This window comes from Callorhinus ursinus, unplaced genomic scaffold, assembly GCF_003265705.2.
Source record: "Callorhinus ursinus isolate GAN/ISIS: 27379988/994484 unplaced genomic scaffold, GSC_fseal_2.0 scaffold18, whole genome shotgun sequence".
In the NCBI taxonomy this organism is placed as follows: domain Eukaryota; kingdom Metazoa; phylum Chordata; class Mammalia; order Carnivora; family Otariidae; genus Callorhinus; species Callorhinus ursinus.
In genome coordinates, this window is record NW_027397080.1 from 7,691,907 (window position 1) to 7,710,598 (window position 18,692).

The window sequence follows — 18,692 nt, forward strand, 5'->3', positions numbered from 1 at the left end:
TTAGGAGTTTCCTGACTCTGAAGATACTTTTTTTTTTCTGTTTTTATTTACTTTCTTTTTTTTGCTGGTGTGCTATCATATTTAGTCTGTACACCAGTGCCCCCTACTGCTCATAGGCCAAAATCATCTGGTCAAGATAAAAAACTTGCTTGTTTGTGTCAGTATTTTTATGCACTTAAGCAGCAAGGAACAATCCCTGAACTTTAAATGTAGCTAGATCTGTCATTCTCAGTTCACTTTGAGCCTTTTTGATAGACATAGACACATTTTTACGTAGCTGTAATTAGTATGTACTTGAGGATATAATATCAGATACTTAGGTGGTCTTTATTCAGGGCCAGAAGTTGTTGACAGTGCTTTATGTATCTTAATTCATTAAATAATGTTCAGCAAAAGTTTCTCGTACTTTTCTTAGGATTCTGTTATATAAATGTGTCAAATTTTAAATTTTGCTTAACTTTAAATGTTGGCATTTGAATGATTTTTAGTTTGACTATTAAAACTACACAAATAATCATGAAATATAAACTTTCATTGCTCTTCTTTTATTTCAGATTATTCCTGTGGAATAGAGATACAGTAGAATTGTCAAGTCAAAGGATCTGGACAGTTTTATAAGTCTCGTTACATGAGGCAGTAGGGTCTAGAAAGAGTACTGTCAAAACTGGGTTCTAATCCATACTCTGCTGCCATCCAACTGGGTGGATCATTGATGATGCTAGATCTCATTTTTCTTATTTGGAAAAGGAAGGGATTAGATCAGAATGTCTTCAAGGTCCCCTCTGATCTGAGCTCTCTATCAGAAAATCTCCGACCATTGTGCTATACAATCAACAACATATAAGTTTACTTAATTGCACATAGACATAGTGGGGTTTTTTTTAGTAAATACATTTGACTTTGGCCTCGTTCATCTTCTGTGACTCAGACAGTTGTGTGTGGAAGCTTCAGGTTCATGTATTTTGTCATGGGGGACTCATCAGAATATGATAAATTTTTGTCTCTCTGTTTTTCTAGACAGAATAAATCCAAGTATGAAATCACCGACATGGTTCGCTCCTCCACTATCACGGTATCAGACAAGGCTCACATTTTATCCATGCAGAAGTTCGGGCTACGAGATACAATAGTGAAATCCCGTCTAGTGCAGAAAGAAGAGGATTATACCTATATCCAGAACTTCAGGTAGCTACCTGGGCAGACTGTTTTCAAAGCAAAATGATCATTCAGCTCTCTGAAATTTCAGCACCCCCCCCACCGCCCCCATACTCTGGATTTGTAAGTAGATCCTTCTACAGAATCTCCCCCATCATTCTCTAAATGACCATTTCCTTTCAGTCTTCATGAGCAGCCGTTTGTTCTGTGTCTTGCCTGGACAGGCACAGTCACACCATTTGCAAATAGTCACGGGATTATTTGAAGAGGTATATAGGACAGAAGAAGGAACGATATCCTGAAATTTGTGTACCCCTTGGGGATTCTGGGCCTTTGAAGAAAGTCATTTAAACTGAAGTTAGCGAATCGAAGGTAGTGTTTGGTAATGTTTTTAGACAGGATTACTGAAAGTTAAATGAATAGAGGTTGCAGGATTCTGCTAGATCTTTTTAAATCAGTGCACGGGGACTATAACACAAAGTGACATTGCTTCCAGGTATATAAACAGTCAATTATGGTGAACACTGCTGTTGTTTTCCTTCTGAAGGTAATTACCAAGGTACTTTTTGTTGTTTTTTCATTTCCCTAGCACACACACAGTAAGGAATCATTTTGTGGATTATGATTCTCTAGTGGCTGCCAAAGCTAAATAGGAATGTTCCCAGTAGCCCTATACTGTTTGAAGTTATCACAAAAACAACAGATACCGTGGCAGACTGCAAGTCACCCTTTGGTGCCACAGTCCTCGGTCCAGGTCAGGTGTGACATTTCTTAGGTCTTAAACTTTGACTCCAAGGAGACTGAAACTGGGCAAAGTCAGCGTAGGATGCTTTCCCCGGTCATCTCCATAGTCCTCCCAGGTGACTCATCAGTTCTCTTTGCTGACAGGTTTTTTGTGGGAACATACAATGTGAATGGCCAGTCCCCCAAAGAAGGTCTCCGACCCTGGCTAAGCCATGGGATCCCGGCCCCAGATGTGTACTGTGTGGGGTGAGTGCTTCTCTTCTCAGTTCTGCCTCTCCATCTCTAGAAAGTGTAGCTGGGCGGAAGGGACAGGGACATGAATGTATAGCCGAGTCTTCACAGCAGGGGAAGGAATTGAAAAATGAGCATGTGCTTAATAACAGCTGCTTCTCTGTTTGATGTTCTTCCTGGAAGTAAACACATTTCTGGCACCGTTAAAGTGATGTGCTTGGCATTTAAATGCTATTATTTAATTTTTAGTGCAGCCCTCTGTTAAAATCACTACACCTCGAACTGTCTACTTAGACATTCAACACTTTGTTGGTCACAAAGCAAAAATATCTTTTGCCAGGGAAGGAAGGTTAGCTTTATTTATTTATTTATTTTTAAGATTTTATTTGTTCATTGGACAGAGAGAGAGAGTACAAGGACAGGAGCGGCAGGCAGAGGGAGAGGGAGAAGCAGACTCCCCGCTGAGCAAGGAGCCCGATGCGGGACTCGATCCCAGGACTCCGGGATCATGACCTGAGCCGAAGGCAGACGCTTAACTGACTGAGCCACCCAGGCGCCCCAGCTTTATTTTTTTAATTTATTTAATTTATTTTTAAAAATGATTTAATTTTAAAAAATTATTTTAAATTTTTTTAGAGAGAGAGAGTGTGGGGGAGGGGCTGTGGGAGGGGCAGAGGGAGAGGGAGAGAGAGAACCCCAAGATGCGGGGCTTGATCTCAGGATCGTGACCCGAGCCGAAATCAAGAGTCAGACACTTAACTGACTGAGCCACCCAGGTGTCCCAGGAAGGTTAGCTTTAAAAAAAAAAAAAAAAAAAGTCCATCAGTCGGTCATTTTTTCCTTCCATACATATTATCTTCCTACCACTGTCCTAGGCCTGGGAATGGGGAGGGGGCAGCAAAGGAGCCTGTATGGTAAAGTGGGAAGGGCCTAGAATTTGGAATTTATATAGACCTAGGCTTCACCCCCAGTTTGCCATATGGTGCTTGTGTGAACTAGTAGTCTCAGGTGTAAAATGGAGACACTTCTGACTGCTTCACGGGCTGGTTATGGAAAGGAAATGGGTGGCTGCTCATGAAAGCGCTGGTAGTTTCTTAGCATTTAGTCCCTTGGCTCCACGTATTTATTTTTCTCCCCTCTTGAGGGCCCTGCAGTTTAGCTAGAAAGTGAGGACACACGCGCCTAACCCAATCTGAGGACGTGTTGTCTTGCACATTACTCTTCTCTACTCTGACTGCTTGCTGCTTATTACAGGTTCCAGGAGCTTGATCTGAGTAAGGAAGCCTTTTTCTTCCATGATACCCCAAAGGAGGAAGAGTGGTTTAAAGCTGTATCAGAAGGTCTTCACCCAGATGCCAAGTATGCAAAGGTAAGCGAGGGGTCAGTGACCCTTAATTTTAGGTTGCCACGCAAGGAAATTCTAAGACCTGTCACCTTTATCATAAGCCCGTCCTAATTATTTCAATTCCAAGTCCTCCAAAAGAGGTTCTCTGGGTAGGAAAGATGCAGGTCTGGGCACCAGTAGGCTGTTCGGGGTATCCTGGAGCATGCTCGGTGAGCTGCACAGGTGATTACCCTGTGTTCCTACTGTGGAGAAGGAAACACATCAGTGTCCTCAGCCAGCTTCGAGACCACTTTTCCTCTGGGATAGTTCTTCCTGTTTTCGATTTCTAGTTCATGGCGTGACCAGAATGTTTGGCTCTGTTGTCCAGGTGAAACTCATCCGACTAGTGGGGATTATGCTGCTGTTGTATGTCAGACACGAACATGCAGCGCACATCTCCGAGGTGGAGGCTGAGACCGTGGGAACAGGAATCATGGGGAGGATGGTGAGTTTTTGGTTGGTATGCTTGATCCCTAAGGTTTTGGCCCTGCCTCTCATGATACTGTGACTGAGTGCGTCCCAGGTTGAGGGTGCTGGTGTGACAAGATGAATGGTGCCCTCAAGCAGGGCTAGATGGAGTGGACCCCTTAGAAATTGTATTTTAGTGAGCTGCTGACTGATTTAGCATGTATCTGTGTCTACTCCACACCAGAGTTGATCTGTCCATTTCCCCCATGAAATAGCCTGCAGGAACTATGTTGGGAAACCAAGATACAGAAAGAACGCTGATCAGAAGTGTGCAATTTCCTCTTCTTCAGGCTCCTAAAGTCCTGCTTTTAGGTTCTCCTGCAAGAGCTTAGCTTCCTGTGGAGAAGGGCAGGCATGTGGTTTGCCTGTGATTTAGTGAAAAGTGGACTCGGCTTTGCCACTGACCGGCTAGTCACTCTGCTTTCTTTGATTTGTTTTCCTACCTGTTAAAATACCGACAGTAGGGGCGCCTGGGTGGCTTAGTCAGTTAAGCGCCAGACTCTTGATTTCGGCTCAGGTCATGGTCCCAGGGTTGTGAGATCCAGCCCTGTGTTGGGCTCTGCGCTCAGCGGGGAGTCTGCTGGAGATTGTCTCTCTCCCTCTCTAAAAAAATTAAAAAATAAAATACGGACAGTAACACTGCTTCACTTAGCTCTCATGATTATTTTGAAGAGAAATCATGTTGAAAACGTGCAGATTTAAATGGCTGCCACCTTGAGGTTGTGAATTGGATTCTTTCGGGCTCTTTCCCGTAGGGTAACAAAGGAGGCGTGGCCATCAGGTTCCAGTTCCACAACACCAGCATCTGCGTCGTGAATTCTCACTTGGCAGCCCACACAGAAGAGTATGAGAGGAGGAACCAGGACTATAAAGACATCTGTTCTCGAATGCAGTTTTGTCAGATTGACCCAGGCCTTCCCCCTCTCACCATCAGCAAGCACGAGTGAGTCTGGGCTCAGACCCCAAGCAGTTCACCGCTCCGGCTATGCAGAGTTGGGGCCTCTCTGTTTTGTCAGGGAGGTGACTGGGGGAGGCTTCCCGCTGCCGGAGTGGGACCTCCAGCCAACGCTCACTTACACGCAGATTATGTCTCGTGGAAATGTTCCATGTCCTAACTTTTACCATCGGGCAGACCTCTAGAATCTTTCTCACACATCATTTGTCCCCAGAAAATGTGTCAGATTTATTTTAACGTGGGTCTGCCTTGATTAAACATCACGAGGAAAGTAAGCAAAGAGGGAGCGTCTCAAGTCCAGGTTTCAGAAGTGTGTTTTAGGATATTACGTGTCTGTTCTTTCCGGAAGCACATGTAATTGAGATTTGGACTGCAGTGGTCCGCCTTCACTTAGTGTCTTATACCTCTTGAGTCAACGTTACAAAGCTGCAGTTACAGCTGCTTGGAGCATCTTGGGCTAATCTTTGTTTTCTTTGTTTCGTTTATCTCTAAAACGTTCTGTATGTCTCAAATCAAGGCATATTAGAATTTCAGACCTTACAGTAACACTTGGAGCCTGTGCCACTTCTTTTAGAAAAAGGAAGAAGCCCTGAGGCCACGGTGTCTGCCAGGGAGTACACAGATGCAAGCTTATCCCGCCTGCTGCGGTGGCGGAACGGTCTTGAGCTCACTGGTGTTCTGGAAGCTGACAGGACGGTTTTCCTTCTCCAGGGAACCTAGCAGGGAGTGTGTCTTCCGTCCTGCTGGACCTCCAGCACCCTAGTTTGGAAGGTTGCAGCTTGCATGTCGGTTTCTCTGCTTTTAGCTTGTGGATGCATTTATTTTGGTGCGTGTATCCTGCTGTGCGGGTTCTCTAATGATCCGGCTGCGGGCTTCAGATGGCGCAGTATTGGACTTTATGGGCTGTGCACTGTCATCTGGGAATGTCCAGTTACCCTTCTCCCGAAGCAGCAGGTGTGATAAAACACCTGTCACACTTTGCAGAAAGAGCCAACCGATGATACAGCAGGCGTTAAACCCAGACTCCACTGTATAGGTTGAGCTTTGTTTCAGAGGAACTCAATTCTAGAAACAAAGGCTGAGAGTGTGTTTTGTGGACTGTCATGTGCATGGAGGCGACATCATGGCGTCCTCTGGTTTGGGGCCCCCGAGCTACCAACATGACTCCTAGTATTTGATCTTTTGTGCCTCTTCCCAGGAATGAGGTAAATGGTTGTCTTGCTTTTAGATCTTATTAGACTATCTTTCCAACCCCACAGCGTAAAACAGTCCAGGACAACTCAAGGCTGTTTCTGATGAACCTGGAGCAAAGGGTCACTGAGTAAGCAGCATGTTAGCCGTGATGTGAAATGGGCCGGCAAGAGAAAAGATTTCCCGAACAGCAGAGTCACTTCCCTCCCAGCTCCCAGGAAGCTGAGCCTCAGGGCGCTTCTGTCAGAAGTGCGCTGGCTAGGATAGGTGAAGTTCCTCCTCAATCTGTGACCTTTGTGTTCTGTCCTCACAGTGTGATCTTGTGGCTGGGGGACCTCAACTACAGGATAGAAGAGCTGGATGTGGACACAGTGAAAAACCTCATCGAGGAGAAGGACTTTCAAACCCTGTATGCGTATGATCAGGTACAGATGGCCACCTGTGCCTTCTTCGGCAACTCTCCCCCCACTGTGAGGGCACAGGAAGGTCTGGCTTCCCCACCTTCGGCCTCTTCTTCCTCGGCTGGGTAGGTTTCCCCGAGGAGCTGATGACCAGCCGTTTCTCCTTTCACCTGCATTCCCCTGTCCCCGGCTGTCCCCCCCCCCGCCCCCCCCTTGGCTCTTCCCTCAAGGCACCTCGTCCCCCTGGGGGGCAAGAGCATGGGTATTCTCTGTCTCAATCTCTCTCTCTCTCTCTCTCAGCCCCTTTCCCCTGTGCTCATTCATTCATTCATTCCAGTAGGGGCTGAAGGGGTACCAAGCTTCTCATAAAGACACTGGTATGTTTAAGATGATTTGTTAATTGTTTTGAGTGAGCCTGCCTCGCCCCCTCCTGCTCTCATCAGACTTGTCCAGTGTAAATGACCACTCTTCTTCCTGAGCGGCTTTCTTCATGTCCGACAGGAACCAGTTCTCTAAGCTGCGGCTCCCCGCTGTGGTTGGGGTCGGCGTTTCTTGCTCAGAGCATTAGCCATTTCACAGGACAGGAGCACTCTGTCTCGCTGACTTTCGTCAGGCTACCCCTCTCAGTGGATTTCAAAACTGTTCAGGTGGTCAAGGTCGTTTTTAGTCTGTAGCCTCCTTCGTATTGTCATCAGTCTGAATCTTTCTGTTAACCTTTTTGTCCCCCAGTGCACATCAATCAAAGGGAAAAAAAAAAATCTCAACTTTGTTAAAGTCTTTCTTTATGGAATAATATCTTTTTTGGCCCATTTTTCTCGCCAGTTCCTTTCCTTGGTAAATTACCTTTTATTCCTCTTTAATCCCCGTTCCAGCATTAAGCCAGTCTGCTCTGTAACGGGATTCCGGAGCGAGGCGTTCTAGTAACTTCCCTGGTGGTTTCATACCCAGCTCCCCTCGCCTTCTTTTCTGGTCTTTCTTCAAGTTAACAGTACCTGTTTCGTGTGTTCGCTACTTCCCAGCTGGTTTGGAGGTCTACGTATACCAATTTAAGAATCATCCTAAGTTAATACCTACATTTTTATTATTTCTATGGCTTTCTCCTTAATAGCTTTTTTTAGGAATTCATATTTTGGGGAATTTGACAACTGTTGTCCCCTGTGTAGCTGCCCCCTGTCTCCAGCGTTAGCTGATAGTTCTTCATCAGTCCACGCTGGGCCGAGCTTGGTCCTCCACGGAGGAGGCAGGAGCACCTGTGGTTGTTAATCTTGCTACAAGTGTGATCTGGAAGGAGCTCCCAAAATGAGTGCAGTAGGAGGAATGCCGGCTCTTCTCAGAATGTGCCAGGCGCCATTCTAAGTTAACAGTTCTTTCCAGCAGCCCTGAGAGACAGATTCTATTACAAATCCAGAATTTGCAGATGGAGGAAATCAAGGCACAGAGCTTCCCCTAGTTCATATAACTCATCTGATAAACTCCTTTAGAAAATTGTTTAAATTTAATTCATACTTATTTTGGTATACTTCTACTATTTATTTTTAGACACCTGGAAGTTCCCCTTTGTTTTTGGACTGTACCTTCCCAGACCTTTTTCTGTGTAGTTCTCTCTGTATAGTGGGAACAGCTGTGTTACACAGATGAAATAAATATCTGATACTTGGAAAGAAAAGCTCTGTGTCTGTTGGTACCTGATCCTCTTAGGGACATCTCAGCAAGATGGTACTCAGGCCCCCTGGATGCAGGTATCCTCTTATAAAAGAGCCTTAAAAACTGTACAAGAGGCAAAGGAATGGTCAACTCACTCCCCTTCCTAGGATTTAGTTCTCAAGGTCTTATAGGATAGCTTTCTCATGGGCCTTTCCCTTTGGGTCAGTGTTCAGATTCCGGATTGACTTCCTTTCCTCTGCTAATTCAAGGTTTGATTTTTTTTATTCTGAGGTGCTCCCCCCCCCATTCCATTCTTTCTTATAGCTGAAAACTCAGATGGCTACCAAGGCTGTCTTTGAAGGCTTCATTGAAGGCGAGCTCACGTTCCAGCCTACATATAAGTATGATACCGGCTCCGATGACTGGGATACCAGGTAGGTAGGGGTTGCCTCCGGGGGGCTGAGCAAATGGAAACCCCAGAATTTAGGGAAGCACTTGTCCCCATGGGCCTAAAGAACGAGGATAGGATTCCTGTGACTTCCCCGTGTTTTGCACTCTGGGGTCAAACATTTTCCGTCAGTGTCTGCTCATTCAGCAGCTCTGTCTTCCTGCATGTTTTCTTTTTGACCACCTTAGCCTTGTTCCGTAATGATTTACTTTCAGCTATGCTTAGGGCGATAGGATGACTCCAACCCGCTTAGCTTGTACTTGGTCGTTACATAGGAGTTTATCACTTTGCATTAGTGCTTCTGGTATGCCTCCCATTATTTCATACACTTTACCTCTGTTACCTCACTTCATCCTTCAACTGCCAGCTGAAGGAGGTGTGATTTATAATCCTCAGCTTTGAAATCGGGGAACTGAGGCATGCAGAAATTAAAGAGCCTTCTAAGGGGCACCTGGCTGTCTCGGGCGGTGGAGCATGCGACTCTTGATCTTGGGGTCATGAGTTCAAGCCCCACATGGGGTGTAGAGATTACTTAAAAATGAAAAAAATCTTCACAGAAAAGAGATAAAAATAAGATAAAGAGCCTCCCAAACAGGCTAGTATAGCATCAGGATTATAACCGAGGCCGTAGGAATTCAGAGCCTGTGTCAAGCAGAGTACTTACTTCCAGATTGCCTTTTTCATCTCCTCCCCATAGGAGGGTAAAAGAACAGAGAGTCATTCTGAACGGCAGCATTTGGCTTGGAGCCCTCACAGCTGTTTTCGGTGATACCCACAGGGTACATGCTATCCCCTGGTGGGCCTGAATCGCTGTGCCTTCTTGGATCCCTTGGGCCGCATGGACTTGAAGGCCCTGGCCTATCATTCCCCAGCTGTACCGGGGCGCTGGCCAGGCAGTGGGTGCTGCTATGCCTGTGCGGGCCCCCAGTGCGGACTTTGCATTTCAGTGAGAAGTGTCGTGCTCCTGCCTGGTGTGACCGGGTCCTCTGGAAAGGGAAGAACATCACTCAGCTGAGTTACCAGAGCCACATGGCCCTGAAGACCAGTGACCACAAGCCTGTCAGCTCAGTGTTTGACATTGGGGTAGGTGGGCAGGTGACGCCTGTCGTGAGCACTCTATAGGGAATTGGTTCTCATAACCAAGACCACTTATGTCGTTCTGGTCTCCTCCCCGGTCTGTGTGAGAAACCTTTTAAAAATTGTTTTTAGGGGGGCACCTGGGTGGCTCAGTTGGTTAAGCGACTGCCTTCGGCTCAGGTCATGATCCCAGGGTCGTGGGATCGAGTCCCGCATCGGGCTCCCTGCTCGGCGGGAAGCCTGCTTCTCCCCCTCCCACTCCCCCTGCTTGTGTTCCCTCTCTTGCTCTCTCTCTCTCTCTCTCTCTCTCTCTGTGTCAATTAAATAAATAAATAAAATCTTTAAAAAAAAATTGTTTTTAGGGGCACCTGGCAGGCTCAGTCCATAGAGCATGCAACTCTTGATCTTGGGGTTGTGAGTTCAAGTCCCATGTTGGGCGTAGAGGTTACTTAAAAAATTAAAAAAAAAATTGTTTTAATTTAAATTTAATTCCTAATTATACTATATATTTCTATGTTCATGGAAGTTCCCCTTTGCTTTTTGGACTGTATCTTTCCAGGACTGTCCGTATTCTATATACAACATAGAGGATGTTTTGTTCTTTTTGTAAAAGAGATCATATTACACATATTGTTCTGAGAGAACATCTTTTTTCCCCCTACTGACTATGTCTTAGGAGATCTTTCCATGTCAGTAAAGGTAGAGTTCCCTCATCCTCCCACCTCTGCCAACTCTATATGAGCTTATTTCCCACACCCTGGCTAATATTGGATTTTACCTGTCTTAAATTTCTGCCAACCTAGTGAGCTAAAAGAAAGAGATCTTTCATTATTCTAGATCACATTTCTTTGATTGCTAGTGAGGTTGAACATCTTTTTGCTTATTATCTCTTCTTCTGTGATTTGTGTTTCTTTATATTATCCATTCTCAAGGGTTCAGGTAGAGGCATATCAGAATCTGTGAGGGTGTGAGTAGGTTGAAAAAGCCTAATGAATGGTACAGAGTTTTCTTACTGGAAAGTGACAAAAATTGTGTTTATAACTCACAATACAGAAGGGAAAGCCTGACAGAATCTTGGCCGTTGGAACACAGGTTACAAAAACTTGAGAAATGCTATTTGAAATCAAACCCTAGAGGTTTCTCACCACAGGCCTGTGGATAGCAGCAAACGAAGTAGAGCTAGTCACTGGGCATCTTTCTGCTCTAGAGCTGCGACCCAGGCAGAGCTGCCCACCAGGCTTCCACCCCTGTGTCTTCTCCCTGCTCATCAGGAAGCAGTTGACTTCATCACAAGCTCGGCCTCCGGAGGACCCCTTCTGAGTCTATTGTTAATTGGGTTCTTTGTTAATTAAATCTATTTAGTCTTCACTTTCTGTGTGGCTGCCAACTGCTCTTGCCCAGTGCCCAGCCTGTCCTCTTTCCTGAAAAGGAGGAAACGGGCAGAAGGCACTCAGGCTCCGATATTTCCCTCCCAGGTGAAGATGGTCAACGAAGAACGTTACCGGAAGACTCTGGAGGAGATTGTTCGCTCCCTGGACAAGATGGAAAATGCCAACATTCCTTCTGTGTCCCTTTCTAAGCGAGAGGTAGGAAGGACATGTTGAGAATATTGGCAACAGGCTCTTCTATTTGTAGAACTTAAATCTCATCTGCGAGGCCTCAGAAATCCAGGAGCCACCTGTCCAACCCCTGGACTCCAGTCTTTTTGACGGGCCTCCTCTAGTTACAGTGAAGCTGCTGGTGTTAGCTGAGAGGAGGGGGGGGTTGTTGGTTTAGAATATGTTCTTCTCCTGATCTTCTGTATCAGAAGCCTTTGACCTTTGTGGCTTATAGATTTCATCCACACATGGGCCATTCATGATTTCAATGATGGCACAGATGGGCCAGAAGGTGTTCTGTTTGATTTTAGTATAGCTGGTCTGTATTCTTGCAGGGGCTTGTCTTCCTCTGGATGTTTTGCTTTGACCAAGACTAAGTTGAGTCAGAATTTCTTGGGTACACACACCGGTGTTGGTGGGAGGGCAGGCAGTGTAGAAAAGGGATGGGCGGTGGGGGAAGTCAGGTTAGGGCAGAAGATTTTCCGTGGAAGAGCTACAGCATAGATCATTCAGAATGGACAATGTCAAGAAGTCAGTCAAATTGGGGATTTATGGTGTGGGTATTTTTTAATGCCCTAGATGTCCAGCTACTTGGAAGGATGTGCTTGGTCTTTATGTTTGGGGGTGGAATTTGTAAAGGTATTTTGGAAATGGTCTTCGGGTATAGAAGATAGAAGGTTCGAACTTTGATTCCCTCAGGAAATTTATTTATAAAACAACCTAAATTTTTGGGTTTCTGGGTTAAACACAGACCGCCGTGGCCTCCCAGGGACATACTTAAAGCAGAAACATGATTTGAAAGAGGTGGTCCTTCGTTGTCTTTCCAGAAAAGGCAAAGATTGCCCAGTTGGGGTGGCTGGGCGGGTCGCCAAGAAGTGGGCATTGATCTGACTGGTCCTGGGCCTGTCCCCAGTTCTGTTTTCAGAATGTGAAGTACATGCAGTTGCAAGTACAGTCCTTTACAATTCAAAATGGACAAGTTCCCTGTCAGTTTGAATTCATCAACAAGCCCGATGAAAAGTCTTACTGTAAGCAGTGGCTGAATGCCAACCCCAGCAGAGGCTTCCTCCTGCCAGGTGAGGCCTCCGTTCCCAGGTTCCCGGCTGCTGGTTTGGGGAAGGCTCTACCCCGACTGTTTATTTTTCTCAAGTAAGCTTTTTTTGTTTCTGAGCGTTTGTTGTCCAATCAAAACTTCTAAAAGCCCTGTGGGGGAACCATCCATAAATAAGAAATAAAACAGGAAGGGGCACGAGGTCAGCTTGAAAAGCTTTCTCAGCCATGTGTGTGTTCCATAATTTCACAGAAAGAGAAGACAGAAGATCGCTGGGAAGCAGGTGCTGCTCTTGAAGGACCCATTTTCGCTGTCTGCCTCACTATAATCAGCTCCCAGCGTCTGCTCTTGTAGGGAAAGATAACAGGGTGGTAATCCAGAAATTATATCTGGCCCTGGAATGTACCATTCGTGTCTTTCCCCTAACTTCTCCTTTGCACCCTGCATCGTGCTGTGTGGCAGAGGGATGAAAGCCTGTTTTGTGGACAATTCACAGGCTGATACTTGCATTATAGTTTCTCCTGGATCAGATGTCTTCATGTGACCTGGCCCAGGGCAAGCTCTTTGATCCATGCCTTCTGATTGTATTAATAATTCTAACTTGAGCTGTGCTCCTTTGTACTTGAATTCCATAGCAGTTGCCTTTTCACATGTTTTTGTTTGTTGTTTTTATGTCCCCGCCTGGACCATCAGCTCCTTGTTCATGTGCCCCCTGAGTGCTGAGCACATTCGTATTTGCTGGTTGGCTGAGGCCTCGGGTCCCCTTCCCCAGCCCTTTGTGCCCGGTCCTTGGCCCTGCCGTCCTCTTTCCCCCTTCCCTCTTGGCCTCCCACCAGCCAGTGTGACTTCTAATGTTTGTCTTCAGATTCTGCCATTGAGATTGAATTGGAGCTATTTGTAAATAAGACCACAGCTACAAAGCTCAACTCAGGTGAAGACAGAATCGAAGACATTCTGGTTTTGCACTTGGACAGGGGAAAGGATTACTTTTTGTCTGTGTCTGGGAACTACCTGCCCAGCTGTTTTGGATCTCCCATTCACACATTGTGCTACATGAGGGAGCCGATCTTGGACCTGCCACTGGAAACAATTAGAGAGCTGGTGAGTTTCATGCCATGTGGAAGCATATATAACTGTAGCAGCCAAGCCAGTGAAGCAAGATATTGTCCATCTTTCACATATAGTACATCACAGAAACTCAGCCGTGGATACCAAGATACGAAGCTTCCCTGTCCCATGATTTTATTCCTTTTTCTTGTTTTAATCATTACTTGGTCATCACCCTGAACTAAATTTTCTGAGATGTAAAAGACTCCTGTGGAGACAATTTGAATACAAGGGCTCTACTTTAGAGCCGATTTATAGTAATGTGCATATCCTCCCCCCATTCCAATGCACTTTTTAATTTAGGGACTCTTGATTTCTGTCCTCTCCATTATATAAGATGAGGCCTATAAACAGAGGCCTAGTAAGGAGAGTGATTGGTCACAGGTCACGTGGCGAGTTAACAGTGGATCTGGCCCCTACATTTAGGTTTTTGGACTCCCAAGTCTCTGCCCTTACTGCACCAGACACACTGTCTTCCTGTTTCTGACAGTGAAATGCTCCTGGCAGGATGTTTTTTCAAAGAAGATGATGCGTATTTCACCTGATTTATTGAAACTGCTTGCCATAACCCACTCCTAGTTCTCAAAAATCACCTGTACCTTGATTATGCCACCTAATTTCATTTTTTTGCCTGTGGAATGTTTGCTTAGGGGACTGAAGTGCTCCCCCTCCTCCGTGGGTTTGCTGCCCTCATTATCTTGTATTCTCCTGGAGCCAGCCCGTCAGAAGTTCCGTTGGTTGGCCTTTGTGTTATGCATTTTATTTCTTTTCAGACTCTGATGCCCCTACAGACTGAAGATGATGGGGTCCAGTTGGAGAACCCCTTGGGAATCCCCAAAGAGCTCTGGGTGATGGTTGATTACCTGTACCAAAATGCTGCCCAGCAGGTAGGTGGCGGTGCGGCAGTCAGACCTGATTGAGACCAGACTGCCTTGGGGAAGAGCATCAGCCCCAAGAACTTTTGGTGTAAGAAGCTTTTACCCCAAGGAATCTGGAAAGCTGTCCCTTCCCGAGGGAGTGAGTGGGGGACAGATAGGTTCATGTTTCACACCCACACGAGACCTTGCTATTACATAGAGCACTTGATCACCCCCAAGGGAAGCAGCCTTGCATAGGATGGCCTTCTCGGTACAGCGTGTTCCCTCTCCTGGCCTCTGGGGTCCTCCAAGTAGAAAGCCATCTGGATTCTTCTCAAGATGTCAGCCTGCTATCCTTTTGATGAACTCTTGCCAGTTTCTGGGAATGGGAGGGGCTACCTTGTTGATAAGCCAGACCGAGGCAGGAGACCAGATGGAGCCCCCAGGCCATGAGTCAGGAGGCCTGATTTCTAGAGTGATTTGGGCAAGCTTCATGAGATCAGATCAGTTTCACTGACTCATTCATATAAGGAGACTAATACAAACTATAGTCTACCACAGCTCTACCACTTGGGAGCAACATACGTTCTTATGACATTCTCCTTTTACTCCCCCACCCCGCCACCCTGCCCCCCCCTTTATTACCATTATTACAGTGTCCCAAACACTATTCTAAGTGTTTAACAGCATTGCCTCAGTTCCTTCTCATGATAGCTCTCAGATGAAGAACCAGAGGTCCAGAAGCCTAAGTAACTTGGTCAAAATCCCAGAGCTGATAAATGGGCAGGATGGGGATTTGAACCCAGGGAGTCTGGCTGTAGACGTCCCAGTCTTACGCAGGGGCCATGCTAATCTTCTCTGTATTGTCCTAATTTTAGTGTATGTGCTGCTGAATCGAGGACAGAAGTCACATTCTTAAGTACTGTGCTAGTAGTCTGCCTTCTCCGTAGAGCTCCTTTCAAGTGTAACCTGAACAATACATAGAATATTATTATTCAGTTATGTGGCATTAAGTCATTTAATAAATTAATAAAGGCATGCTAGGACTAATGAAAATACCTTTATTGCCATAATCTTGTTTTCAGAAAGCAAGGTGGTGTCTTTTTAACTTTTTCCATCTTATAAATGATATATTTTCTTCATGTTTTTCTTTTTCCAGTTAATCCTTCCACAACACTGCAGGAAACATAGTTTTAAGTTTTCCCTTACTGTTGTGAGTAGTATGCCCTACCTATAGTTTTATAATAGATGTTTTATGACTTTAAAGACCTGTCATGGGAGCATGCTTGGGAAAGCCTGCAAGATGAGTTAGCCGCATCAGCCCTAACTTTATCAGATTGTTTACTGGTTGATTCAAAGGCCTCACGTCACTGCTCCCTTTTTGCACCTTGGTGGTGATCATATTTCTAGGTCAGGAGATCATGGATGATTTTCTGAGAATGTAATTATGTGGTGACTGACTTTCTTTTTTTTCTATTTTGCAGGAAGATCTGTTTCAGCAGCCAGGCCTGAGGTCGGAATTTGAGCATATCAGGGACTGTTTGGATACTGGAATGATTGAAACCCTCTGTATCCTCAGACATTTGTGCATGTGTGTGTGCGTGTGTATGTGAATATGATTAAGAGATGAGAGGAAAAAAAGAGTATTATTTTAAGGCTCAAAATCAGATCTTGTGTCCTCAGCTATCATATTTTTTCTTACTTAAAGTTTGCATAGAGAAGACTTTACAACTTTAAGCAACCAATATAGCAGGAACTCAGGAGGGCCCAGCTAGGCTGATAAACAGCTTGGCCCCTTCACCACGTCAGGCTGGCATCCCAGCTCTGAGCAGAGCCGTACTGGGCAGGCGGCATGTCTGACATGTGCTCCCTCCTGGGCCTTTTCCTAACTGCGGCACGGCATCGCCAGTTCCTTAACAATGGGCCAAAAGCCGCCAGCAATCATTCTGTAGCTGAAGCCTTGCTGCTTTTCCTGGAGAGCCTGCCAGAGCCCGTCATCTGCTACAACACCTACCATAACTGCTTGGAGTGTTCTGGCAACTACACTGCGAGTAAACAGGTGAGGGTACTCGCAGTACCTGCGAGTAAAAAAACGTTGAGCATTCATATGTTGCAGCCCCAGGCCTCCTGGGGCCTGAGGGAACAAAGTGGGCGCAGTCTCTCAAATGCAGTGTCCTAGCAACTCAACTCCATAGCTTTCCTTCCCAAACCTGTTCTTCCTCTCATGTCCCCTTTTCTTTTCATGGCTTCACCCTGAATTCCAGTGACTCAACCCAGAAACCTGAGTCATTTCTGAGTTGTCCTCTGCTCACCTCCCACATGCCCAGTTCCCTTGATCTGTCACCCATCTTCCATTCTCGTCCACTCACCTTGGTTCTAAGCCCTGCATTCAGGCTTTCCCCCTGCTCATTTGTTTTGTATACTGCCATCAGACCACATACTCTAAAACTCTCATCACTCTTGTCACTGTTGGTCAAAAACCACACCTGGCTCTCCATTTGCCAATTAATGATTTTCTTAAACAAATGTTTAAGACTTTTAACCATCTGGCCTAATAGTTCACACATTAACAGGCCATAGCAGAATAATCTAGAAAACTTGCTAGTAATATAGGTTCCAGAGCCTCACCCCACAGCCACTGAATCAGAATCTCTTTTGGAATATATCTTGTACAAGCTTCCCATGTGATAATGATGATACGCAGATAGCTGGAGTACTCATTGAATTCTAGCCTGATCGACCCCTCCAGGCTCAGCACCTGTTCAGGCAGGGGCACTCCTGCTAAAATTGACTTCTCAGTGTGTTCTCTCTCCTCATCTCACTGTTTTCCCTCTCTTACCTTTTTTGCACTTTCTTTTGCCCTAAACGCCCTAGTCCTTACCTCTGCAAGTCCAGTCTTGTCTTATATTCAAGACCCAGCTTAAAATGTCTTCTATTGCTGTAAACCTTTTGAGAACACATAGTTAGGCTATTGAGCTCTAAATTCACATAGCGCTTGATCTGTGCTTCTCTTTTGACACTTGTGCCAAGTGGTAAGTGATCAGGGTTTCCCGTGCGCAGTCTTACTCATGCCCTTGGATCACGTACTTGGCTCCTGGAATATAGCAGATGTCTGACAAAGGATTGAATGAATGAATGAAAAGACAAATGCCGATTCTCCCTCTTTCAGGTCATTTCTACCCTCCCTACATTCCACCAAAATGTCTTCAACTACTTGATGACGTTTCTGCGAGAACTGCTGAAAAATTCAACAAAAAATCATTTGGATGAGAATATTCTAGGTAAGCAGTCAAGTGTCTGTGGAAAGCATCTCTGCATACTGAGAGACTCATTATGAGAAATGTGCTTGAGGAAGGTCCCAAGATCACTGTAGTGGAACTAAAATCTCCAGCTCTGGGCCAAGTTTACCCTCACATAGTTTTTTTCAAGCAGAAAATAATGCTTTGGGGCACTCCTCCCAACTCAACCGTACCAGAATAAGTAGTGTTTCTTTTGCTGAATCATTTGTCTTCTGTGTTTCTCATGCAGCTAGCATATTTGGCAGCTTACTGCTTCGAAACCCAGCTGGTCACCAAAAGCTTGACATGGCAGAGAAGAAGAAGGCTCAAGAATTTATTCACCTATTCCTCTGCAACTCACCCTGAGCCTATCTCCTCTCCTATTTTACTCGAGGCAGCCAATTACCAACCCCACCTGTTTAGGATCAAGAACTACCACAAGAAGACGTGAGGCCTCTTGGAAGCAAAAGTGGCAGCTGCCTGTTTCCTGAGCCCTGACACCCTCCCCCCCCCCCTCACTATGGCTGTCACAGTCCCGTCACTCTGAGTTCTGAAGACCTGGGGGAAATCCGCCACAATAAAACTGACAGTCAATGTTCAACTTTAGTTATTTAACACAGGTCTCTCTAGTTTTTTAAACTTTAAAGATGTTTAAATAACTGTATTTCCTGTGCTCACTCAGCGTGCCTCCTGGGCATAGTCAGTGCCTTCCCTGTAGCCTGGACTGGGCTTCCCATGACCAGATATTTGAACAAACTTTGGGGTCCTAAAGGGAGAATGAATTGGACAGCAAGAATGCAAGTGGAATCTGTTGGATAAACAGGTCACAGCCACCCCAGATGTTTCCAGTGCTCTAAGGACATGTGTATATATATATACAAACCCTACCCCCTTTCCTACTCAGATGTGGCTCAACAACTCTGGGGCTGGCCACTCAGCCTCTGAGGGCAATACAGTGGCTTGAAAATGAAGGTACCGAAGAAAGTGGTGTTTGGTGAAACAAATGGGATTTTCTGGGTCAACAAATCCTCCGAACTGTATATGATGCATCCCCTCTCTCATATATGTAATATATTTTAATGATAAATGTATTTTTAACAGTG

The 18,692-nt window shown here is 45.5% G+C and overlaps 1 protein-coding gene and 1 non-coding gene across 2 annotated transcripts in view; one reads left to right on the top strand and one right to left on the bottom strand.

The window, feature by feature from the left end:
• INPP5B (inositol polyphosphate-5-phosphatase B) overlaps nucleotides 1–18,692 on the top strand; it is a 46,086-nt gene extending 27,394 nt beyond the window's left edge. Inside the window, 16 exon segments of the mRNA XM_025856246.2 lie at nucleotides 1,018–1,185; nucleotides 2,044–2,145; nucleotides 3,385–3,499; nucleotides 3,843–3,959; nucleotides 4,738–4,925; nucleotides 6,442–6,553; nucleotides 8,498–8,607; nucleotides 9,569–9,704; nucleotides 11,174–11,284; nucleotides 12,210–12,372; nucleotides 13,213–13,448; nucleotides 14,228–14,341; nucleotides 15,796–15,880; nucleotides 16,243–16,370; nucleotides 17,481–17,592; nucleotides 17,840–18,692. Of these exon segments, the coding sequence (XP_025712031.2) occupies nucleotides 1,018–1,185; nucleotides 2,044–2,145; nucleotides 3,385–3,499; nucleotides 3,843–3,959; nucleotides 4,738–4,925; nucleotides 6,442–6,553; nucleotides 8,498–8,607; nucleotides 9,569–9,704; nucleotides 11,174–11,284; nucleotides 12,210–12,372; nucleotides 13,213–13,448; nucleotides 14,228–14,341; nucleotides 15,796–15,880; nucleotides 16,243–16,370; nucleotides 17,481–17,592; nucleotides 17,840–17,955 (2,113 nt within the window). The 3' untranslated portion in view covers nucleotides 17,956–18,692.
• Nucleotides 15,106–15,213, bottom strand: LOC112812424 (U6 spliceosomal RNA). The gene has a single exon (XR_003205281.1). It is a non-coding gene; the product is annotated as a U6 spliceosomal RNA (small nuclear RNA).